Raw genomic sequence first — 25,718 nt, forward strand, 5'->3', positions numbered from 1 at the left:
ACAATCAAACCCACAACTTCTGTGCTTCAGTATAATTCTCAAACCACCTGAGCCATCTGGCCAGGGTACACATATATTTCTATATATTTATATAATTTTTTTAACCTGAGATCATCTGATACATACTTTTTGGTAACTTACTTTATTCATTTGCTATATCATAGACATTGAACTGTGTCAGTAAATATAAACTTACTCCTTTTAAAATCAATAACAAAAAAATCATCAAGGCCTTGGCCAGTTTTCCCAGTGGATTGAGCATCGGCCTGGTATATGAACATCCCCAGTTTGATACCGGATCAGAGCACACAAGAGAAGCCACTATCTACTTCTCTTCCCCTCCCTCTCCTTGTCCTCTCCCTCTGTCCCTCCCACAGCCAGTGGCTTGATTGATTCAAGTGCCAGCCCTGGGCTCTGAGGATAGCTTGGTTAGTCTGAGCACGTCAGCCTCAGGTTTTAAAAATAGCTCAGTTGATTTAAGCATCAGCCCCAGATGGAATGTATCCTGGTCAGGGCGCATGCAGGAGTTTGTCTCACTGTCTCCCCTTCACTCACTTTAAAAAAAAAATCAGGCCTTGGCCAGTTGGCTCAGTGGTAGAGCATCGACCCAGCATGTGGACGTCCTGGGTTCCCAGCCAGGGCACACAGGAGAAGCGCCCATTTGCTTCTCCACCCCTCTCCCTCTCCTTCTTCTCTATCTCTCTCTTCCCCTCCCACAGCCAAGGCTCCACTGGAGCAAAAGTTGGCCCGGGCACTGAGGACGGCTCTATGGCCTCCGCCTCAGGCGTTAGAATGGCTCTGGCCACAGCGGAGCAACACCCCAGATGGACAGAGCATCGCCCCCCTGGTGGGCATGCTGGGTGGATCCCGGTCGGGCACATGCGGGAGCCTGACTGCCTCCCCTCTTCTAACTTCAAAAACATACAAAAAAGAAAAAATCAAACTCTGGCATATTTCATTGTGCAAATAAACCTTAAGATATTGTACCATTTCCTATTGATGAACTTTAGATTGTTGGCAGTTCTTTGTTATGATAAATAATACTACAGCCTGACCTGTGGTGGCACAGTGGATAAAGCATTGACCTGGAATGCTGAGGTTGTCGGTTCAAAACCCTGGGCTTGCCCGGTCAAGGCACATATGGGAGTTGAAGCTTCCTGCTCCTCCCCCCTTCTCTCTCTCTCTCAATCTCTCTCTCTCTCCTCTAAAATGAATAAATAAATAAAAATAATTTAAAAAAAATAATACTACAGTGGATATTCTGAGTTAATTTATATGTGTTTTATACATTTTTATGCCATTAAATAACAACACTAAGATATTTTAGATAGCGATAACAACATGCATATAAAAACACAAGGAAAAAATGTATATGGGATTTCTGGGAAAGAAGTAATCTGAAATGTCCAAAAGGTAAGTCATGAGGTAGAAAGTGCTGCAGCCATCAGGAAGAGCCAGGCCAGGAAGCTCGCTAAGCTTTGTGTTCTGGGCTGTAGATTTTCTCCTAGTGACAGTGAAGTCATCGAAGGGCTCTTAGCTGGAGAATGATGTGACTGGCTCGCTCTGTAGAACGCTCTCTGGCTGTAACATGCAGCGTGGAGAGTGGACTTAAGGAAATCAGACACGAAGCTGGGAAATCTATCAGGATGTTGCTGCAGTAATAATCAAGGTGACAGATGATGACAGCTTAAAAATTCAGGAAAACACCCTTGAACTAAAGTGGAGAGGGAATGTACTTGCGAGCTAGTAAAGAAATAGTATGCATAGGATCTGGTGACTGACCTGTGAGAGACAGGAGAGGGAGATGTTCAGTGTCTGACAGACATCTGACTCGGGCAGCAGCTGGACTCACGTGCTGCCCACTGAGGTGAGGCGTGCTGGAGAAGGTTCAAGTGGGTGTGAACAGGGAAAAAACTGAACTCAGCGTGGGGCACAATGAGGAGGTATCAGTCATTCAAGAGGAGGTATCCAGGTGGCAGTCTAGAATGGGGGTGGAAGGAAGATGTGGAAGTTAGAGGCTATCAGCATGTGGGCAGTGTTGAGAGCACTGAGTGCTTTCACTGATGGTCTCCACGGTCACTTCCTCACCAGCCTTCTTTCTCCTCCCTCATACCTCCCCCACCCTCTGCCGCTATGTTATATGCCACTCAGACAAATCTAAGACCTATTTTTTCTTTAATTTTTTTTTTTTTTTTTTACTAAGAATCATTCCAGCAGAAGAGGCAGCTTGCAAGCCTACACTTTTGAGGAACAGCCTGCACTTCCTGTGGTGAGTTTTATCTTCTCCCCTCAATCATCAATAAAAATATAAAACTCAGCAGCTTTTTTTTTTTAACACTGAGTATGACCTTGACTGTCTAGCAGAGTATTGATCTAGCACAGAATCTAGGTTCTGGGGTAAGTGGTGCAGGGGAAGGAAAATTGACTAGACGGTCCCTTTGTAAGCAGAACTGGAAGAGCTGTCTCCCCCATAGTAAGAAAGCCCTGCTCGGAATGCTGGCGACGGTGGGTGACATCCAGGCTTCTCAGGTGAAGGGCTATCCTGGCTTGAGGTGGTCTGCTACAGGATGTGTGCAGTTCAGGAGTACAGCGTCCAGCTGCCTTGACTCTGTGCATGGCTCACGGCAGATAACAGCCGTTTCTGCCCCACACATTAGGGTTCAGTCACTCAGTCAGGTGTGTGCTGATGTCAGCAAGCTCAATGGCCAGGTTGGAGTTGATTAGTCACCTGCCCCTTCCTTTCACTCTCATGTCCACCATTTGGCCAAGGCCTTCCACTTCCTCCTCAGAAGTCTTCCCAACCTGACCTTGACTGGAGCTTTGATCTTAACAACTTCATGGCTGGACTGTTGACTCCCCCAGTCTCCCAGCCTCCATCCCCTTCCTAACTGTCTTTACTTTGCGTTTGTGTGTCTCTTACACGGGTCCCACTTGTTTTTTTAAAACCAAATGAAAGCTCCCAGGCCCCTGCACCTTCAGCTTCACCTTCTCTCAGCCACCCACAGACGCCTCCTGCTGCTCTTCTTCCTGTCTGTCTGCTCTTTCTCTCAAACAGGCTGCTCCTGTGCCTAAATTCTCTCCCTCGTCCACATCTGTGTGCATTCCATTTCCACGCTTGGCATGACCTCCTCTCTTTTTTTCCACCAGCCATGTGTGATTTTTGAATGGCAGTCTATATATTAATTTTGAAAAATGGTATTGTTTTCACTTTTATGGAAGTTCCAGCAAAGGAATGCAGAGGCTCAAAATTCCTCAATCCAAGAGTTGATTCATCCATCTAAAAAGGTGCCCCTGCCCTGAGAGAGACACAGATCCTGTGCTGAGGAAGGAGGGCGGCACCTGGCGGTGCCATCGGCCCAGTCAGTCCTGACCGTCGAGAGGTAGATGCCACCAAAAGACTGCCCTCGCCAGCTTCACTCTCACTTCTTGCCACTTGGCTGGCCTCCTGCACTAGACTAGACTAGAGCCCGCTTCAACAGAGATTCGCGGTGTTTTTTCCCACTGCACTTTCTAGTGTCCTCCGTACAGTGAAAATGTTAAATTTCTGATTGACTGACAGCCATTCATCCAAGACACAATTTTAATTGCTCCAGATGAGCAGGGGAATCTAGAAATGATTTATGTTTTATGTACTGGAAAAGCTGTTTCCCTGCCTTTTTTGTCCCTTTACATTAATTAGGGTTTTGTTTTTAACAGCTTTCTTGAGGTCTAATTTACATACCATAAAACCTACACACTTTATGTACAAATAAGTGAGTTTTAGTAAATTTATACAGTCCCGCAAACTTCACCACAGTCGAGGTTAAGAACCCTTTCACCACTCCAAAAGGGTTTCCTCAGTCCCGACACCTACTTTCAGGCCAAGGTCACCACTCATCTGCTTTCTGTCACTACGGTTTTGCCTTTTCTAGAAATATCAAGAAAGTGGAAGCACACAATATGTAATCTTATATGTCTGGCCTCTTTCACTTAATATGATGTTGTTGCATTGTCTCAGGAGTTTTTGATATTCCGTTGTGTTAATATTTCTACTACCTTTCATTTATCTACTCACCAGCTGTTGGGACATTCATAAAGCCGGGCAACTTTGAATTCCATTACTTCGTAGACAAACACCTCATCAGCTGTCAGCAATCGTGTCTTACCTCATGCGTATCTAGGGAACCCTGTATCTAGTGAACAGACTAGTGTTGATGGTTTTTATGTATAAGTTCACACAAGGGAACTAGGCCAAGCCTTGAAGGTTCAAAATACAATAAGAAGGCCAGACCTGGACTATTTTAAGTAGACCTGGAAATAATCAGACCTCTTTGTTCATCAGTAATAAACAGCACCTCCCCAGTTCTTACAGAAAGAAGGCAGGGGTAATTTTGACTCGGCACATATCATATAGGTGATGATTTCTGTAGTTAGACTACCTGGGTTCAGATCTCAACTTTATACTAGCAATGTATCTGCTAAGAAATTACTTTAATTGAGCTAATAATAATGATTATCTCAATAAGAGTTGTTGGGAGGTTAAAGGACATAGTCTGTATTGAAGTATGTACTTAGTGTGTTGTTCTTACTGTCATTTTTTTTTAGGAAAATGGATTTTATTAGCTAAAATTGTGTTTAGCAATATCTCTATAATCCTACTATCCTTATTAGTTATAGTATTCTTTTCATATAATGTTTTTGTTGGATTTTGACATCTGTAGCAATTCTCGCAAAGTCACTTTTCTCGTTTCTTATATTTGTAATTGTTTTGTCTTCGGTCATTTTACCCTGACCATTCTGGCCAGAAGATAAATAATTTTATTGACTAAAGAAAAAAAACAGATTGGTTTCACTTATTTCTGTTATTTTTCTATTTTATTGTATTTTACTCTGATCATATTTTCTTTGTTATGCTTAGTCTGCATTTAATGTTCTTGTCTCTTCCTTGTTTCTGAAAGTACAAACTGGTCATTGAGATGAGACTTTTTTTTAATATACACATTTAGTGCTATAAATTTTGCCCAAAGTTCTGCTTTAGTGGCATCCCATGAATTCTAATGACTTTTTTTTTTTTTACAGAGACAGAGAGAGAGAGTCAGAGAGAGGGATAGAGAGGGACAGACAGACAGAAAGGGAGAGATGAGAAGCATCAATCATTAGTTTTTCGTTGCACATTGCGACACCTTAGTTATTCATTGATTGCTTTCTCAAATGTGCCTTGACCGCGGGCGCTCAGCAGACCAAATAAACCCTTGCTTGAGCCAGTGACCTTGGGTCCAAGCTAGTGAGCTTTTGCTCAAACCAGATGAGCCCATGCTGAAGCTGGCAACCTCGGGGTCTCAAACCTAGGTCCTCAGCATTCCAGTCCGACACTTTATCCACTGGGCCACCGCCTGATCAGGCATGACTTTTTATTTTAATTCAATTCAAAATACTTTCTAATTTCTCTTTTAATGTCTTCTGTGATACATGGACTATTTAATATATGCCATTTTGTTTCCAGATATTTCAAAAGATTTTCTTGACATCCTTCTGTTATTAAATCCTAAGCAGAGAACATACTTTGTATAATATATTATATCCTTTTAAATGTATTAACTTGTTTTATGATTCAGTTGGGTTGCTTGGTCAAATGCATTAATTATGTTGTTGAAATTTACTGATTCTCTGTACACTTATTCTACCAATCACAATAGAAAAGTTTTCCAAGTTTTGACTATATACGTGGAGTTTTATATTTCTCCTTGCAATTGTATCAGTTTTTCCTTTATGTATTTTCAAGCTCTTTTCTTAGGTACATAAACACTTAGGATTACTATGTCTTTCTGATGACTTGACCCTTTATCATTATAAAATGGTCTTCTATGTCTTTGGTAATGTTCTTAACTCAGAAATCTAATTTAAGTTAATATAGCCATTCAATTAACTTTAAAATTTTTTATTTTTAAATTACTGTTGACCTTCAATATTATTTCATATTAGATTTAGGTGTACAGCTTTAGTGGTTAGACAATCATATAACTTACAAAGCGATCCCCCTGAAATCCAACCTGACACTATACTTACTTGGTACAATATTATTGACTATATTTCTTATGCTGTATTTTATATCCCATTACTATTTTATAATTACCAATTTGTACTTCCTAATCCTTTTACCTTTTCACCCAGTGCCCTATACCTCCCCCATACCTCCCTTCTGGCAACCATCAGTTTGTTTCGTGTACTTATGAGTCTGTTTCTGTTTTGTTTGTTCATCTATTTTGTTCTTTAAATTCTGCATATAAGTGAAATCACATAGTATTTGTCTTTCTCTGTCTGACTTGTTTCACTTAGCATAATACTCTCTAGTTCCATCCATGCTGTCACAAATGGTAAGATTTTGTTCTTTTTTATGGCCGAGTAATACTCCATTGTATGTATGTGCCACTCTGCTTTATCTACTTGTCTATTGATGGTGCTTGGAGTGCTTCTATATCTTGTTTATTATAAATATGCTGAAATGGCCCTGGCCGGTTGGCTCAGCGGTAGAGCATCGGCCTAGCGTGTGGAGGACCCGGGTTCGATTCCCGGCCAGGGCACACAGGAGAAGCGCCCATTTGCTTCTCCACCCCTCCACCACGCTTTCCTCTCTGTCTCTCTCTTCCCCTCCCGCAGCCAAGGCTCCATTGGAGCAAAGATGGCCCGGGCGCTGGGGATGGCTCTGTGGCCTCTGCCTCAGGCGCTAGAGTGGCTCTGGTCGCAACATGGCGACGCCCAGGATGGGCAGAGCATCACCCCCTGGTGGGCGTGCCGGGTGGATCCCGGTTGGGCGCTTGCGGGAGTCTGTCTGACTGTCTCTCCCTGTTTCCGGCTTCAGAAAAATGAAACAAACAAAAAATAAATAAATATGCTGAAATGAACATAGGGGTTCCTTTTTAATCAGTGTTTTCAGTTTCTTTAGATATACATATATACCCAGAAGTGGAGTTTCTGGATCATATGGTGGTTTTATTTTTAATTTTTTGAGGAACCTCCAGATTATTTTCCGTAATGGCTGCAACAATTTGCATTCCCACCAACAGGATTTCTTTTTCTGCACATCCTCGCCAATACTTGTTTGCTGATTTATTGATAATAACCATTTTGACAGGTGTGAGGTGATATCTTATTGTGGTTTTAATTTGCATTTCTCTGATGGTTAGTGATGCTGAGCATCTTTTTATACATCTATTAGCCATCTATATGTCCCTTTGGAGATGTGTCTATTCAGGTCCCCTGCCCATTTTTTTAGAAAAATTAGATTGTTTTCTTGTGGGGGGGGTGGGTAAGTTGCATGAGTTCTTTATAAATTTTGGATATTAACCTGTTGTCAGACTTATCATTGGTAAATATCTTCTTTCATTCAGTAGGTAGCCTTTTCATTGTGCTGATGATTTCTTTTGCTGTGCAAAATCATAGTTTGGTGTAGTTCTATTTGTCTATTTTTTATTTTGTTTTTCTTGCTCAAGGAGATAAAATATGGCTTTGAGAAATGTCTGAGATTTCATTCTAGGATTTCTATGGTTTTGAGTTTAACATTTAAGCCTTTAATCCATTTTGAGTTTATTCTTGTTTATGGTGTAACTTGGTAGTCTACTTTTATTTTTGTACATGTATCTGTCCAATTTTTTTCAACACCATTGATTAAATAGATTGTCTTTACCCCATTGTATATTATTGCCTCCTTTGTCAAATATTGATTGACCATAAGGCAGAGGTTTATTTCTGGGTTCTCTATTCTGTTCCACTGGTCAATGTATCTGTTTTTATGCCAATATCATGCTATTTGATTACTTTAGTTTTGTAGTATAGTTTGATTATTAGGTGGTGTGATTCCTCCAACTTTGTTCTTTCTCAAGATTGCTGTGGCTATTCAGGGTCTTTTGTGGTTCCATATAACATTTTGAAATAATTGTTCTAGTTCTATTAGAAATGCCATTGGTATTTTAATAGGAATTGTGTTGACTCTTTAGATTGATTGCTTTGGAGAGTATGGGCATTTTAATTATGTTAATTATTCCTATCCATGAACACAGTATATGCTTCTACTTATTTGTATCTTCTTCAGTTTCTTTCTTTAGTGTCTTATAATTTTTTGAATACAGGTTTTTTATATCTCTAGTTAAATTTATTCCTAGGTATTTTATTGATTTATTTTTGATACATGTAAATGGGATTATTTTCTTAGTTTCCCTTTGTAATAGCTCATTATTGGTGTATAAAAATGCAACTGATTTCTGGATATGTATTTTGTATTTTGATACTTTACTGAATTCATTTATCAGTGCTAAAAGTTTTTTAATGGAATCTTTAGGGTTCTCTATATATACTGTATATCAGGGGACCCCAAACTACGGCCCGCGGGCCGCATGCAGCCCCGAGGCCATTTATCCGGCCCCCGCTGCACTTCTGGAAGGGGCACCTCTTTCATTGGTGGTCAGTGAGAGGAGCATAGTTCCCATTGAAATACTGGTCAGTTTGTTGATTTAAATTTACTTGTTCTTTATTTTAAATATTGTATTTGTTCCCATTTGTTTTTTTTACTTTAAAATAAGATATGTGCAGTGTGCATAGGGATTTGTTCATAGTTTTTTTTTTATAGTACAGCCCTCCAACAGTCTGAGGGACAGTGAACTGGCCCCCTGTGTAAAAAGTTTGGGGACCCCTGCTGTATATACTGACAGTTTTACTTCTCTTTTCCATTTTGGATGCGCTTTTTTTTTTTTGTATTTTTCTGAAGCTGGAAACGGGGAGGCAGTCAGACAGACTCCCACATGTGCCCGACTGAGATCCACCCGGCATGCCCACCAGGGGGCGATGCTCTGCCCATCTGGGGCGTTGCTCTGTTGCAACCAGAGCCATTCTAGCGCCTGAGGCAGAGGCCATGGAGCCATCCCCAGAAACCGGGCCAACTTTGCTCCAATGGAGCCTTGGCTGTGGGAGGGTAAGAGAGAAACAGAGAGGAAGGAGAGGGGGAAGGGTGGAGAAGCAGATGGACGCTTCTCCTGTGTGCCCTGGCCGGGAATCGAACCCGGGATTCCTGCATGCCAGGCCGATGCTCTACCACTGAGCCAACCGGTCAGGGCCTGGATGCTTTCTATATCTTCTTCTTTTCTGATTGCTTGTGTAGGACTTCCAGTGCTATGTTCAGTTACAGTGGTGAGAGCAGACTTCCCTGTCTTGTGCCTGATCTTAAAGGAAATGCTTTTAGTTTTGCCTATTGAGTATGATGTTGGTTGTGGGTATCATATGGCCTTTATTGCATTGAGGTATGTTTCCTCTATTTCCACTTTCCTGAAATTTTTGTCATAAATGGGTGTTGGATTTTATTGAATGCTTTTTCTGCATCTATGAAATGGTCATGTGATTTTTATTCTTCATTTTGTTTATGTTGTGTATCACATTTATGGATTTGCAGATGTTGTACCAACCTTGCATTCCTTGAATAAGTCCCACTTGATCATGTTGTATAATCCTTTTAATGTATTGCTGGATCTGTTTTTGCTAATATTTTTGGGGATTTTTACATCTATGTTCAACAGGAATATTGGCCTATAATTTTCTTTCTTTGTAGTGTCTTTATCTGGCTTTAGAATGAGGATAATGCTGGCCTCATAAAAAGAGTTTAGGAGTCTTCTCTTCTCTTGAAATTTTTGGAATAGTTTGAAAAGGATTGGTGTTAGTTTTTCTTTGAATGTTTGGTAAAATTCACGTGAAGCCATCCAATCCATGACTTCTTTGTTGAAAGATTTTTTTATTACTGCTTTAATTTCATTGGTTATAATTGGTCTGTTCATGTTTTCTGATTCTTCCAGATTCATAAGTCTTTTGGATGATTGTATATTTCTAGAAATTTATCCATTTCATTCAGATTGTCCAATCTGTTGGCATATTGTTGTTCATAATATTTTATTACACAATAAATAGCAATTTTAGTATTTCTGTGGTGTCAGTTGTTACTTCTGTTTTATTTCTGATTTTATTTATTTGGGTCTTCTCTCTTTTTTTTATGATTATGGTTAAAGGTTTGTCAATCTTCTTTACCTTTTCAAAGAACTAGTTCTTGGTTTCATTGACCTTTTGTATTGTTTTTTAGACTCTGCTTTGATATTTGTTTACTTCCTTCCATTTACTTTGGGCTTTGATTGTTGTTCTTTTTCAGATTCCTTTAAATATAAAGTTAGATTGTTTATTTGAGGTTTTTCTTGTTTTTGAAGTAGGCCTGTAATACTGGAAAATTTCCTCTTAAGACTGCTTTCGGCCCTGGCTGGTTGGCTCAGTGGTAGAGCGTCGGCCTGGCGTGCGGAGGTCCCGGGTTCAATTCCCGGCCAGGGCACACAGGAGAAGTGCCCATCTGCTTCTCCACCCCTTCCCCTCTCCTTCCTCTCTGTCTCTCTCTTCCCCTCCCGCAGCCAAGGCTCCATTGGAGCAAAGATGGCCCAGGCGCTGGGGATGGCTCCTTGGCCTCTGCCCAGGTGCTAAAGTGGCTCTGGTCACAACAGAGCGACGCCCCGGATGGGCAGAGCGTTGCCCTGGTGGGCGTGCCGGGTGGATCCCGGTCGGGCGCACGTGGGAGTCTGTCTGACTGTCTCTCCCCGTTTCCAGCTTCGGAAAAATACAAAAAAAAAAAAAAAAAAAAAGACTGCTTTCACTGTGTTCTATGGGTTTTGGTTTGTTTTGTTCTCATTTTCATTTGTTCAAGGTATATTTTGATTTCTTCCTTGATTTTGTCGTTAACCCATTCATTGTTTAGTAACATGTTATGTAGCTTCACTGTCTTTGTATGTTTTTCAGTTTTTTTCTTGTGATTGATTTATATTTTTATACTAATTGGTCAGAGAAGATGCTTGATATGATTTCAGTCTTCTTAAATTTATTGAGACTTATTTTGTGTCTTAACATGTGGTCTATTCTAGAAAATGTTCCATGTGCACTTGAAAAGATTATACATTCTGCTCTGAAGATTTCAATTAAATCCATCTAGTCTAGTGTGTCATTTTTTTTGTTGTTGTATTTTTTCTGAAGCTGGAAACGGGGAGGCAGTCAGACAGACTTCCGCATGCCCCCGACCGGGATCCACCCGGCATGCCCACCAGGGGTGATGCTCTGCCCATCTGGGGCGTTGCTCTGTTGCATCCAGAGCCATTCTAGCGCCTGAGGCGGAGGCCATGGAGCCATCCTCAGCGTCCAGGCCAACTTTGCTCCAATGGAGCCTTGGCTGCGGGAGGGGAAGAGAAAGACAGAGAGGAAGGAGAGGGGGAGGGGTGGAGAAGCAGATAGGTGCTTCTCCTATGTGCTTTGGCTGGGAATCAAACCCGGGACTCCCGCATGCCAGGCCAACGCTCTACCACTGAGCCAACCAGCCAGGGCCTCTAGTTTGTCATTTAAGACCACTATTCCTTTGTTGATTTTCTATCTGGAAGATCTATTCATTGATGTCAATTGGATGTTTAGTTTCCCAATATGATTGTTTTACTGTTGGTTTCTTTCTTTATGTCCATCAGTATTTGCTTTATATATTTAGATGTTCCTTTGTTGGGTGTATAAATGTTTGCAAGGGTTATATTCTCTTTTTTGATTGATCCTTCTATCATTGTGCAATGTCCTTCTTTATCTATTATTATAACCTTTGTTTTCAAGTCTATTTTGTCTCAACCACTGTATGTGAGTACAGGGCTAACCTCTTTCACTTCTCTGCCCCTCCCACCAGTCTTACATGGCTTCTTCTGTAAATCCTTAGTTATAACACGTCTGTTCAGCTAGCCTTCAGATGGTTGTTCAGATTTATTGTTCAGTAATTTAGTTGTAATTTTGATGTGTTCATGGGAAAAGGTGAATGCAGCTTCCACCTACTCCAGTCATCTTGGATCATATTTTCTTAGGGTTACTATCCTCATCATTATTGTCTGTTTTAAGTGAATTATTTTATACTTTATTTTGTACACTTCAAAGTATGATTTAAAACGTTTTCTTTTTTCTAATTTTTTTTGTGTGACAGAGACAAAGAGAGAAAGGGACAGATAGGGACAGACAGGAAGAGAGAGAGATGAGAAGCATCAATTCTTGGTTGCAGTACCTTAGTTGTTAATTGACTGCTTTCTCATATGTGCCTTGACCAGGGCTACAGCAGAGCAAGTAACCTTTTGCTCAAACCAGTAACCTTTGAGGTCAAGCCAGCCACCATGGGGTCATGCCTATGAGCCCATGCTCAAGCTGGTGAGGCTGTGCTCAAGCTGGATGAGCCTGCGCTCAAGCTGACGACCTTAGGGATTGGAACCTGGGTCCTCTGCATCCCAGTCCCACTCTCTATCCACTGCGCCACCACCTGATCGGGCTCTTTTTGTCTAATTTTTTTTTTTAATTTTATTTATTGATTTTGGAGAGAGAAGAAAGAGATGGGGGGAAGGGAGGGGTGGAAAGCATCAACTCATAGTTGCTTCTTGTATGTGCCTTGACTGGGCAAGCCCAGGATTTTGAACTAGCTACCTCAGCGTTTCAGGTCGATGCTTTATTCACTGCACCACCAAAGGTCAGGCAAAATATGTTTTATTTTAAAAAGAACTAGCAGTGAAAAAAGGATGTGGTCCTTTTAAAAGATTTTTTTTTTTTTAGTAATACTTAATTCTCCCACTACTCTTCACTTTAGCTTTTGCCTACTTCATCTGGATTACCACCAGGTTGGGAAGAAAAACAAGATGAAAGAGGAAGATCATATTATGTAGATCATAATTCCAGAACTACTACATGGACAAAGCCCACTGTACAGGTACCCTACAATCTGTCCATTTACTTGTTTTCTTTTATAACTGAAACCATTATATTTCTATGGAAGCTATTATATCATTCTGTGGTATATACTGGATGCTTCTAGCATGTTCTAATTATTTTCTTACATTTATACTAATTGTCTACTATTTCCTGTGGATCTCTGATATGCGTGAAATACCACTTGTCGTTATGTAAAACAAGTCCAACTGGAAATAAGCGGACAAAGTAAAATGATCTAACCAATTGAGTAATTTGTAATTTGAATGGTTAAGACCATTATTTAGTTAAAAGGTAGTCTCAATGGTTTGATTTTATTAAAGAAAATTGTGTTGATGACATTTTGTCCTCGACAATAGTGAGTGCTTTTTCCTTGTATATGTTTAGGAAAATATTTATTTTATCTTATCATTTCTCTTATGGAGAAATGTTTTAACATGAAAAGTACAGAAAATAATATAGCAATACTCATTTTCTTTACACCCAGAATTTACCATCATTAACAAATTGCTGTATTCATTTCTAGACATTTTATTTTTAAAAATAAAATTTTGACCCTGGCTAGTTGGCTCAATGGATTGAGCATTGGCCTGGCATATGGACATCCCACATTCAATTCCCAGTCAGGGCACATAAGAGAAGCAACCATCTGCTTCTCTTTCCCTCCCTCTCCCCCTTCTCTCCCGCTTTCCCTCTTCTCCTCCCACAGCCAGTGGCTCAACAGGTTTGAGCATTGGCCCCAGACGGGGATTGCTGGGTGGATCCTGGTTGGAGAACATGTGGGAGTTTCTCTTACTATTGCTTCTCCTCTACTAAAATAATAAAAATAATAAATGAAATTTTACTGATAAAACAAAGGTTTTTTTGTTTGTTTGTATTTTTCCGAAGCTGGAAATGGGGAGAGACAGTCAGACAGACTCCCGCACGCGCCCGACCGGGATCCACCTGGCACGCCCACCAGGGGCGATGCTCTGCCCACCAGGGGGCGATGCTCTGCCCCTCCGGGGCGTCGCTCTGCCGCGACCAGAGCCACTCCAGCGCCTGGGGCAGAGGCCAAGGAGCCATCCCCAGCGGCCGGGCCATCCTTGCTCCAATGGAGCCTCGGCTGCGGGAGGGGAAGAGAGAGATAGAGAGGAAGGAGGGGGGGTGGAGGAGCAAATGGGCGCTTCTCCTATGTGCCCTGGCCGGGAATCGAAGCCGGGTCCCCCGCACGCCAGGCCGACGCTCTACCGCTGAGCCAACTGGCCAGGGCCAAACAAAGTTTCTTTTAGCCAAACACTTTTGGTCCCATGCCTCAGAGAGAACCTCCTTCATGAATTTATTGGATATTCTTCTAGTCTATATTCTATTCTTACAGAGATAGCTAAATAATTCAAGTATTGTTCATGTCATGTGTTTCAAATTTTGCAATGATGTTATGTTGCATAATTATACATTGTTTTTTGCTCAACATTGTTTTAAACCCTATTCTTGTTGTTTTATATATAGATAAATCCAGTGTATTTCTTTTAACTACTGCCTAATATTTCATCAATTATTTCACATTTCAACCATTCATTTCTGTAGTAGATATTTGCCATTCATTTTGTCTGTTCAGCATTGGAACCCGCCTCTGTTTGGAGAGTTCCCCGTTCTGTGAGTCTTTGGGGTGAGCAAAGACAGCCTCCTCAGCTGGCACTGTGGTTTCCCTTGCAGCGAGGGCACAGGCCAGTTCACCTAGCTTCCTCAGTCACGTGCACCAACAACCAATTTGTTAACCAGCATTTTACTGCTAAGAATTAGCTGAGTAATTATAAACTTTTAAAAACAAAGTCTGACAAAACAGGTTATTAAAAAAATGAGCCTCCAATGTTTAGGTTTATTTATAAGTATATATTCTGTCTGCAGGTTATTACCTTTTAACCACAGCTATGTGTGTATTCTCTGTAAAACATTACAACATGATTTAATTAATGTGCTAGGCCACAGTGGAGACAAGTCAGCTGCCATCAAGCCAGAGTTCTTCTGCAAGCTCTCAACCACAGGTCCCCACAAATGGTTCTGCACAGCAGGTGACTCAGCCATCTGAAACGGAGCAAAGATTCCTTCCGAAAGGCTGGGAAGTCCGTCATGCACCAAATGGGAGGCCTTTCTTTATTGACCACAACACCAAAACCACCACCTGGGTAACTTTAATACTCTCCAGTTTAAATTTATAACAACAACAATAATAATTTTTTCTGTATAGTTCTTTGTCATCTTTAAGTGTACATTAGTATAACCTACATTTCCTAGTATTCATTTAAAGATGTGTTGAATTCGAAAGGGTTTTATTTCTATTCAAGATAAGTCTATGACTATTTTTAATATTTGAGGGGATTGTCATGTAGATACATTTGCTTCCTATATTCAATTTTTGTGTGTGTGTATTTTCCTTAAGTGAGAAGCGGGGAGGCAGAGAGATAGACTCCCGCATGTGCCTGACTAGGATCCACCCAGCAAGCCAACTAGGGGGCGATGCTCTGCCCATCTGGGGCACTGCTCCATTGCAACTGGAGCCATTTTAGTACCTGAGGTGAGGCCATGGTGCCATCCTTAGTCTCCAGGTCAACTTGCTCCAGTGGAGCCTTGGCTGTGGGAGCAGAAGAGAGAGAGAGAGAGAACGAAGGGGGAGGGGTGGAGAAGCAGATGGTTGCTTCTCCCGTGTGTCCTGACTGGGAATTGAACTTGGGATATCCACACACCAGGCTGACGCTCTACCATTGAGCCAATGGCCCTCTTCTATATTCAATTTTTAACTTATTAGTCATAAGTGCTTAGGAAGATATTTAGTAATAATCCTTTACTTATATGTGAGGCTATTTAGTTCCAAAATACGTGCAAATTCATACCTTATTTAATATCAAAAAACTTGAAGCTTAGTAAAATATTTTTTTAAGACAAGGCTTAAAGTTGTTTAGCAGTTGATTGACCACTAATAGAAAAATTACTGAAAATCAGCAGCACATGACTAGATTTGATTAATTTATTGAAAAGACTAATGTACTTTAAAAATCTAAAATAATTTAGTAAGTCTAATAAAATATTAAAATAGGCCCTGACCAGTTGGCACAGTGGATAGTGCATCGACCTGGTGTATGGATGTCCTGGGTCTGATTCCCAGTCAGGGCACAGAAGAGAAGCAACCATCTGCTTCTCTCCCCCATCACTCTCCCCCTTCTCTCTTTCTTCCCCTCCCACAACCAGTGGCTTGATTGATTTGAGCAATGGTCCAGGCACTGAGGATGGTTCAGCTGGTCCAAGCGCATCAGCTTCACGCACTAAAAACAGCTCAGTTGATTTGAGCATCAGCCCCAGATAGGAGTTGCTGGGTGGATCCCAGTTGGGATGCATGTGGGAATCTGTCTCACTATCTCACCTCCTCTCACTTAAAAAATAAATAAATAAAATAGAATACTAAAATAATATGTATAAATTAATTGAAATAAATTGAATTTTGTTCTTTTTCAGTAATTTGACTTTAGTAACCTACTTGAGCTTATCCTATCTTTCAAAAATATTAATAAATCAACACTTTAACAAATAGATGACAAAAAGCATGTTCAGGGCCTCAGAAATAACATGTGGTCTGCCACTCTCTCACCAGTTCTTATTGAGGGAAGAGTCCTGTGTAGTAACACAATACGTAAGGAGTGGGACAAAATACTCCAAGTGGTTTCTGTGAAAGAGATGATGAGCTGACACAGATCCTACTCTGAGCTCAGAACTGAACGCTGTATTTTACATAGATTAACTATTATTGTACAGATTAAGCAAATGAAATCAAAGAATAGTTTAGATATCATTGATATTAGAAAACAGTAACAGATTGACTTTCATGATTTTAAAATTTGTGTGTTTCTTGTTTTCTTCATTTGCTTTACCAAAAAAGGAAGATCCAAGACTGAAAATTTCAGCTCATCCGAGAGGAAAGCCATCACTTGATTCTTCCAATGACCTGGGGCCTTTACCTGTAAGTTTATAGAGATGCTACCAATCTAACTTCACTATCTCAAACAGTTTGTATTTTGGAATGTAATAGTTCTTTAATACTTATATGTAATATTATTATTTAAAGTATTGATGCCTTCTACTAAGAATGAAATATGCAAATTAAATTAACCATATAAGCCCTGGCCAGTTGGCTCAGTGGATAGAGCATCGGCCTGGTATACCAACGTCCGGGATTCGATCCCTGGTCAGGACACACATGAGAAGCAGCCATATTTTTTCTTCCCCTCTCTCTCCCTCTTCTCTCTCTCTTACCCTCTCATAACTAGTGGCTCGATTGGTCCAAGTGTTGGCCTCAGGCACTGAGGATAGCTCAGTTGATTCAAGCATTGACCCCAGACGGGTTTTGCTGGATGGATCCCAGTCGGGATGCATGCAGAAGTCTGTCTCTCTATCTCCCCTTCTCTCTCACTTAAAATAAAATTAATCATATAACCAATGTTGTTTCTCTACCCATACATCCAAAAACTTTTTCTAAAATAATTGAAATATATTCATTATAGCCAGGATGGGAAGAAAGAACTCATACAGATGGAAGAATCTTCTATATAAATCACAGTATGTACAATGTGATTTTTCATTACATTATTTTCATAATATTAAATTTTGTGCATAAGAACAAGGAACATTTTTTTTTCATCTCTCTCTCTCCAGATATAAAAAGAACACAATGGGAAGATCCTCGGTTGCAGAATGTAGCAATAACTGGACCAGTAAGTCTCTTTGTATGAGTATGTTCTGATAGCATTGTTCTCTCACCTGTCTTTTCAAGGGTGATTGGTTAAGGGCATGACCCTGTAGGCATGGAAAGGAGAGCATGTTCTCAGTTCTCTCCGCTGATACCATCCCCACTTCCGGTCTCAGGTATTTGAAAAAGCCTGTAAAGTCATTATTCTTCTTCTACACAATAGCCTTGGGAGACCGGTGAGCCAGACAGTCAGAATGCTAAAGCAGTGGGTGTTGTGCTCACACTGCTTCTTGCTGTTGTCTTAAAAATATATATATATATTGTCAGGCCAGCAGATCAGAGAGGAGCCAGTGTATAGATAAGGACGTGGACAGTGCCTTTTTCTTTCTTTTTTTTTTTTAATATTAATATTTTTTTATTAAATTTAATGCAGTGACATTGATAAATCAGGGTACATATGTTGAGAGAAAATATCTCTAGATTATTTTGACATTTGATTGTGCTGTATACCCCTCCCGCAAAGTTAAATTGTCTTCTGTCACTACAGTGCCTTTTTCACTCCAGGCTTGTGTCTGGGACTTTTTGTTAGAAATTATTGTATATAGAAGATGTAAGTTATATATATGACACACATATTTAAGTATAAACATAGCCATGTATGATGCTTATACTACTCTTGAGTCAGGTTAATGATATGAAAATCATTATCCTCTGTTATATGGCTACTTTTTCCATTTTTAGTCTTTCATATTTTAATTTTTTTAATTCACAAAAATAAGTAAAATTGAAGAAACAGTTCTTTTAGATTGCTCTTTAATCTCCATGTTTAGTCTTTTAAATAATGGATAAAAAAGGCAGCTCCTCAAAGTTCAAGGAAAAAGTACATTTTTCAAATTGTTCTCTTAATGGAGAAATCACTTTGAAAGTCTCTTTTTAGAAATGGAAATTTTCATTTCTAATATTTCTGTACTTGGAAGAAATTTCCTGTTTTCTGGCATGCTGCATTTCAAGAATATTGAATGACAAAATTACAGCCATAGGAATTGCTGAATATAATTTTATCTTAAACAAAGATATTAAACTTTTTAAGTTTTATATTTGTTTTTCTTTGAACTAAACTTTTCTTTCCAAATAGCCTCTTTTAATGCCTTTAACTTATGTTCATAAAATACCCAGATTGGAACTTTTAAAATTGTTCTAAAGTAAAATAATCTAAACCTTTATTTTTCCATTTTCAACTTAAGGCAGTGCCCTACTCCAGGGATTACAAAAGAAAGTATGAGTTCTTCCGAAGAAAGTTGAAGAAGCAGGTTAGTGAGACTTATAATGACTTCTTAGGAATGAATATTATCTACACCAAAAGTAATGGAAAATACATTTTAAAATGGATGAAGGTGATCCAAAAAAGAAAGAGAAAGAGAAAAAAGTAATAGAGAATTTGTTCTTTATTTGTAACAACTTTGTATAGTTTCTTATAGGGAAAGAATGCTTATTTTTTGATATATCATTATAGACCACAATTATTTGATGTCTTTATATTTCAAAATATCCTGTAATCTAGAAAACTAATTTTAAAAGATTGCTTTTAAAGAACTCTAATGTAGTTTCCTACTGGGGTTTCCGGGGCTTGGGCTTTGTAGAATCTGAGCAAGAATAGTTCAGGAGATTATCTCCTGGCCTAGTGTTTAGCTGTGTAGGATGACTCTCTGTATTCCTTTTCTGCTTTGACCATTGTTTTCCAGTGAGAGTCATTCGTTCTCCAAAGCTTCAAATATAATGTATCTCTGCATAATTTGAAAATACAGCTGTGGTTGGAACAGTATTTTTGTTGCCTGTCTCCTTTTACTTAACACATATGTTCACTACACTTTTTTACATCACCACAAATTCAATTCAGTATGTTTGGAACTAAACTCATTATATACCTATCCAATATTTCATTTCTTTCTGTTAGTGATGACTATTTTTTTAATGCCCTTTTAATTTGCTCATCCTTTTCCCCTTTCCCTGCAGTTTAGGAATACTACCACTAGGTGGCTCTATTGGGTTACACTTTTCAGCCTACTTTTTCAGATTCAAAATGGTGGGTCTGCTACCACAGATTTTTTCATCCAAAATTTAACAAAAATGAAGAGTAATAGTTGTTTGGTGCAAATATCTTATGTCTAACTAAAATCCTAAAGTATTATTACCAACTTTTAAAACTCATCTTCAATAATGTGTTAAAATTGCTCAGGAACTTTGTTTTCTACTTCTTAAAATTCTTTGGGATGTTTAATCTGTTGATTTACTTGTCTAGTAAATATTTTCAGTCTTAATGAAAACATGGTGGTAGAAGAAAAGAACTAACTTCTCCGTTTGTCACTGTGAACACTTATAAATGATGTTATGATATCTGATTGTTGATGTCTTCCAGACAGCAGGAGCTATAAAACAAGGCTTTTATAAACAGTTCACAAAATTATAATGAAAGCCGTTATATTTATTTATTTATTTATTTATTTATTTTCCTGAAGCTGGAAACGGAGGGAGACAGTCAGACAGACTCCCGCATGCGCCCGACCGGGATCCACCCGCACGCCCACCAGGGGCGATGCTCTGCCCACCAGGGGGCGGGGGGGTCGCTCTGCCGCGACCAGAGCCTCTGTAGCGCCTGGGGCAGAGGCCAAGGAGCCATCCCCAGCACCCGGGCCATCTTTGCTCCAATGGAGCGTTGGCTGCGGGAGGGGAAGAGAGAGACAGAGAGGAAGGAGGGGGGGTGTGGGGAAGCAAATGGGTGCTTTTTCTATGTGCCCTGGCCGGGAATCGAACCCGGGTCCCCCGCACGCCAGGCCGACGCTCTACCGCTGAGCCAACCGGCCAGGGCTGTTATATTTATTGAGTTCTCATTACATACTGGGCATTCTTAGCAATTTACATGTATTATTCATGTAATCTCTGTAATATCTCTATAAGGAAGGGACTTTTTCTTTAATAAATAAAAGTACTTTTGATAATGCATGAGAATATTAAATCATAATGGGGTTTGGAAATTCATGAAACTAAATAATAATGGATAATAGAATTAAATCAAAACATATTTATGGATCATAGCCTTATACTCTGCCTAAAGAGGTTAACAGTAATGAGTCCAACACCCAATTTATAAATTAGAAAAAAAAACCCAGCATATACCTAAATCATTTAAAATGGAAGCTTAAGAATTTTAAAAAGTAATAATAAATGAAAGAAGTTTTAAAATTGTGAAATTAAAGCTGTTTTAAATTATTTTGTGCAGAAAAATAGACATCTCATAAAGAAGAAAAACACTGAAAGCACAAACAACTCCTAAGATGCGATCAAGTCCCATGGCTACTAATGGCAAAGCTCCAAAGTCCATGTTCTTTTTTTCTTTTTTTTTTTTAGTGAGAGGAGGGAAGGCAAAGACAGACTCTCGCATGTGCCCGGACCTGGATCCCACTAGGCGGTGATGCTCTGCTAATCTGGGGCCGTTGCTTCATTGCTCAGCAATAGAGCTATATGGATTTTTTTTTTTTAGCACCTGAGGCAGAGGCCACAGAGCTATCCTCAGCACCTGAGGCCATCTTGCTTGAACCAATTGAGCCATGTTGCAGGAGTGGGAGAGAGAAAGAGAGAGAGAAGGGGGAAGAAAGAAGGGGGAAGAAGCAGATGGTCACTTCTCCTGTGTGCCCTGACTAGGAATTGAACCTGGGACATCTACATGCTGGGTGGACACTCTACCACGGAGCGAACCGGCCAGGGCCCCAAAGTCTATGTTCTTCACCATTGTGACATATATTGGTGATTAAGAAAGAAAATTTGTGAGGAAATTATGTGGAATGCAACAAAAGCATGTAAAGAGATAAAAACATAAAGAAAGTTTAAGAAACAAGGCATCATTCCAGAAGGAGAGGCTGAAAAGGCCAGGGCAAGAGGCTATGGATCTGAATCCTCAGTTTGCCAAAAAGTCCCTGGCCTGATGTAAAAAATAAAGTCCATATCTGGACACACACCAAGACAGAGATAAAAATATTAAAAACCAATGCTACAAAGCCTTGAGCTCTCTGTAATCTTTTCCTCTGCCTTATCCTTCATGTAGGGCATCACAGAGGCTCGGGAGCTAAGCCTTTCTTTAACTTCTGTCTTCAGTTTCTTCATCCAGAAAATGGAGCTAATAATAGTAGCTAAGTTAACCCATTAACATTATGGGACAATCTGCAACTGTTAGCACCTATTAACGAGCAAAGCATGATAGGCTGCAAGGAGGGAAGGTGGAGGTTGGGAAAGCCTGCACTGACAGGCAGGCAACAAGTAGCAGGCAGCTGCTAGATTCTAAATCACAGGCGGGTCTTCATTGGAATCTAATACACAAAGGACTACACAAGATGCTCACCTGAGCATTATTGCCCCTGTCAGTAGCTTATTCAGATATAAAAATCAGAAGTCTATGTTAAATGAATAGAGCAAATGCGTGAATTCTATCATACCATAGAGGAAAGAGAGGCAGTGTTTCTAGTAAAGTTTTTCCTGAAAAAGGGTCTTGGGCACAGTAGAATACAATGAATTTTATAACTTTCATGAGAGAGAAATTTGCCATCGTGTTGAATTTATTTAAACCAGAAGTCTCTCTTCTCTGGGTTTTCAGAATGACATTCCAAACAAGTTAGAAATGAAACTTCGCCGTGCAACTGTTCTTGAGGACTCCTACAGAAGAATTATGGGTGTCAAGAGAGCAGACTTCCTCAAGGCTCGACTGTGGATTGAGTTTGATGGTGAAAAAGGATTAGATTACGGAGGAGTCGCCAGAGAATGGTTCTTTCTCATCTCAAAGGAAATGTTTAACCCTTATTATGGGTTGTTTGAATATTCTGCTACGTAAGCACTTTTACAATGAGTGTATACAGAAAAAGCAACCAATGTTTTGAAAGTCACAGAGTTGCATGATACAAGGAAAATGTACGTTACGATGTGCCAAGAGGAAGAGTAGAATTGTTTCAAAAATGACTGTTTTTATTATGGTAAAATACACTTAACATAAAAGTTACCATTTTGACCATTTAAAAATAAGTGTGCAACCCTAGCCAGATAGGTCAGTTGGGTAGTGCAGTGGTCCCCAACCTTTTTTGGGCCACGGACCGGTTTAATGTCAGAAAATATTTTCACGGACTGGCCTTTAGGGTGGGATGGATAAATGTATCACGTGACCGAGACAAGCATCAAGAGTGAGTCTTAGACGGATGTAACAGAAGGAATCTGGTCATTTTTTAAAAATAAAACATAATTCAGACTTAAATATAAATAAAACAGAAATAATGTAAGTTATTTATTCTTTCTCTGCGGACCGATACCAAATGGCCCACGGACCAGTACCGGTCCGCGGCCCGGGGGTTGAGGACCACTGGGGTAGAGCATTGTCCCAAAGCACAGAGGTTGCTGCTTCAATCCCCAGTCAGGGCACATGCAGGAACAGGTAGATGTTCCTGTCTCCTGCTCTCTTCCTTTTTCTCTCTAAAATCAATAAAATAAACATTTAAAATGAGTGTACAGTTCAGTGGCATTAAGTGTTTTCATATTATTGTATAACCATCCAACTCCAGAACTTTCCCAAACTGAAACTCTCTACCCATAAAACACTAACTCCCCCAGTTCTCGGCAGCCACCATTTTACTTTCTGTCTCTATGAATTTGACAACTTTGGGCTCCTCCTATAAGTGGAACCATACAATGTTGTCTTTTTGTAACTGACTTTTTTCGTTAGCATAATGTTCTCAAGATTCATCCATATTGTAGAATGTGTCAGAATTTCCTTCCTCTTGAAGGCAAAATAATATCCCATTATACTGTATACCATATTTTGTTTCTCCATTCATCTTTCAGTGAACATTCAGGTTGTTTCTACCTTTTCACAGAAATCACTGTTTTAAAAAACCATTAAAACCAGTGGTCTAATATGGTTCTGATAGAGGTAAACAACTCTAAAAAGAGGGAGATCATTTACAATTATTTGTCATATTAAAATTTTTATGTGAAATACAGAGAGGAGCATTTAAATGTGGTTGTCTTTGCAGGGATAATTATACCCTCCAGATAAATCCAAATTCTGGATTGTGTAATGAAGATCACCTCTCTTACTTCAAGTTTATTGGCCGGGTAGCTGGAATGGCAGTTTATCATGGCAAATTGTTGGATGGTTAGTGTTAAGCTTAAAACTTTCTTATATGTCATTATAATTCTTACATTATAACATAATTCTAGATAATTATATAATGTCATTATCATGCAATTACCTGATTTCTTTCACTTGATAATCATTTTCAATATATTTGGGTTTTTTGCAAGGTTTTTTCATCCGCCCGTTCTACAAGATGATGCTACACAAGCCAATAACACTTCAGGATATGGAGTCAGTGGTACGTCCTTTCTACTCACTTACCGTAGAGAGAGGCTATAATGTAATAGGCAATGGAATATTTTAAATGTGCGGTTTTAACATTCAGTTTAACAGCGGAATAACTTTTAATGCTGAAGAAATGATAGACTATACTGTTCTAAAATACAGATGAACATTTTGCCCACCATTTTATTATGAAAAACTTTTAACATACTGTATTTCCCCCGTGTGTAAGACGCACCCTTTCTTGAAAAATTTGGGGTCTAAGAACTGGGTGCGTCTTATCCAGCAGTTGTGGCATTTCAAATGCCATAGATGGAACTGAGGACAAGGTGATCTATGAAGACAGTGATTCATAATCAGACACAGATGGGGACAAGCTAATAGATGGGAATTTTGACAGTGATGAGGAGTTGTATGAATTTTATGATGAATAAAACTTGAGTTCAATAACTTTATGTAATACATTTTTTTTTCAAATTTCTGGCCCCAAAATTAAGGTGAGTCTTATACATGGGAGCGTCATGTACATGGGGAAATATGGTATATTAAATAAAAAATTTTAGGCCCTGGCTGGTTGGCTCAGTGGTAGAGCGTCGGCCTGGCGTGCGGGAATCCCGGGTTCAATTCCCAGCCAGGGCACACAGGAGAAGCGCCCATCTGCTTCTCCACCACTCCCCCTCTCCTTCCTCTCTGTCTCTCTCTTCCCCTCCTACAGCCAAGGCTCCATTGGAGCAAAGTTTGCCCAGGCGCTGAGGATGGCTCTGTGGCCTCTGCCTCAGGCGCTAGAATGGCTCTGATTGCGGCAGAGCAACACCCCAGATGGGCAGAGCATCGCCCCCTGGTGGGCGTGCTGGGTGGATCCTGGTTGGGCGCATGTGGGAGTCTCTCTGACCTCCTCCCCATTTCTAACCTCAGAAAAATATTAAAAAATGAAAAAAATAAAATAAAAAATAAAAAACTTTACAGTAGACATGAGTGTATGCACTACTCACATTTCACAACAGGCTTTTTATCTATACTTACTTATCACATACCTGTTCACCTCTATCCATCAATCCATTTCATGTTTCTGATGCATTTCAAATAAAGTTCCATCTATCAGTAAACTTTTCCCTAACTACTACTTCAATATGCAAAACAACATTTTTATGTATTTTTCACATCAGTATTTGAATTGTGAGCATTTATGATGAAGAGCATATGTTTTCAGAAAAACTAGCAGTTCAAAGACAAGGCCTTGGCCCTGGCCGGTTGGCTCAGCGGTAGAGTGTCGGCCTAGCGTGCGGAGGACCCGGGTTCGATTCCCGGCCAGGGCACACAGGAGAAGCGCCCATTTGCTTCTCCACCCCTCCGCCGCGCTTTCCTCTCTGTCTCTCTCTTCCCCTCCCGCAGCCAAGGCTCCATTGGAGCAAAGATGGCCCAGGCGCTGGGGATGGCTCTGTGGCCTCTGCCTCAGGTGCTAGAGTGGCTCTGGTCGCCAACATGGCGACGCCCCGAAGGGGCAGAGCATCGCCCCCTGGTGGGCAGAGCGTCGCCCCATGGTGGGCGTGCCGGGTGGATCCCGGTCGGGCGCATGCGGGAGTCTGTCTGTCTGACTGTCTCTCCCTGTTTCCAGCTTCAGAAAAATGAAAAAAAAAAAAAAAAAAAGACAAGGCCTTGACATTGGGCCACTCCAAAGAAACAGAAACCTAAGGATTAAATCCCTGACTATAGCCCATACTGAACAGCCTCAAACACTGTGTATATACGTGGATTCCAAGACCTCTTCCTTGATACCAGGTTCATTTTTTATCCCCTTTCGGTGACACAATATCAGTGCAAACAGTATAATTCTTTACAAAC

The 25,718-nt window shown here is 40.1% G+C and overlaps 1 protein-coding gene across 7 annotated transcripts in view; it reads left to right on the top strand.

Moving 5' to 3' along the window:
• NEDD4 (NEDD4 E3 ubiquitin protein ligase) overlaps positions 1 to 25,718 on the top strand; it is a 141,105-nt gene that overhangs the window by 103,655 nt on the left and 11,732 nt on the right. For all 7 annotated transcript variants that reach the window (XM_066276189.1, XM_066276190.1, XM_066276188.1 and 4 more), the window contains 10 exons: positions 2,204 to 2,269; positions 12,647 to 12,766; positions 14,727 to 14,930; positions 16,676 to 16,756; positions 17,298 to 17,352; positions 17,449 to 17,507; positions 18,727 to 18,792; positions 22,128 to 22,357; positions 23,551 to 23,672; positions 23,822 to 23,892. In XM_066276189.1, coding sequence (XP_066132286.1) covers positions 2,204 to 2,269; positions 12,647 to 12,766; positions 14,727 to 14,930; positions 16,676 to 16,756; positions 17,298 to 17,352; positions 17,449 to 17,507; positions 18,727 to 18,792; positions 22,128 to 22,357; positions 23,551 to 23,672; positions 23,822 to 23,892 — 1,074 coding nt within the window. The remainder of the gene's footprint in view (positions 1 to 2,203; positions 2,270 to 12,646; positions 12,767 to 14,726; positions 14,931 to 16,675; positions 16,757 to 17,297; positions 17,353 to 17,448; positions 17,508 to 18,726; positions 18,793 to 22,127; positions 22,358 to 23,550; positions 23,673 to 23,821; positions 23,893 to 25,718) is intronic.

This window comes from Saccopteryx bilineata, chromosome 4 (genome assembly GCF_036850765.1).
Source record: "Saccopteryx bilineata isolate mSacBil1 chromosome 4, mSacBil1_pri_phased_curated, whole genome shotgun sequence".
Lineage (NCBI taxonomy): Eukaryota > Metazoa > Chordata > Mammalia > Chiroptera > Emballonuridae > Saccopteryx > Saccopteryx bilineata.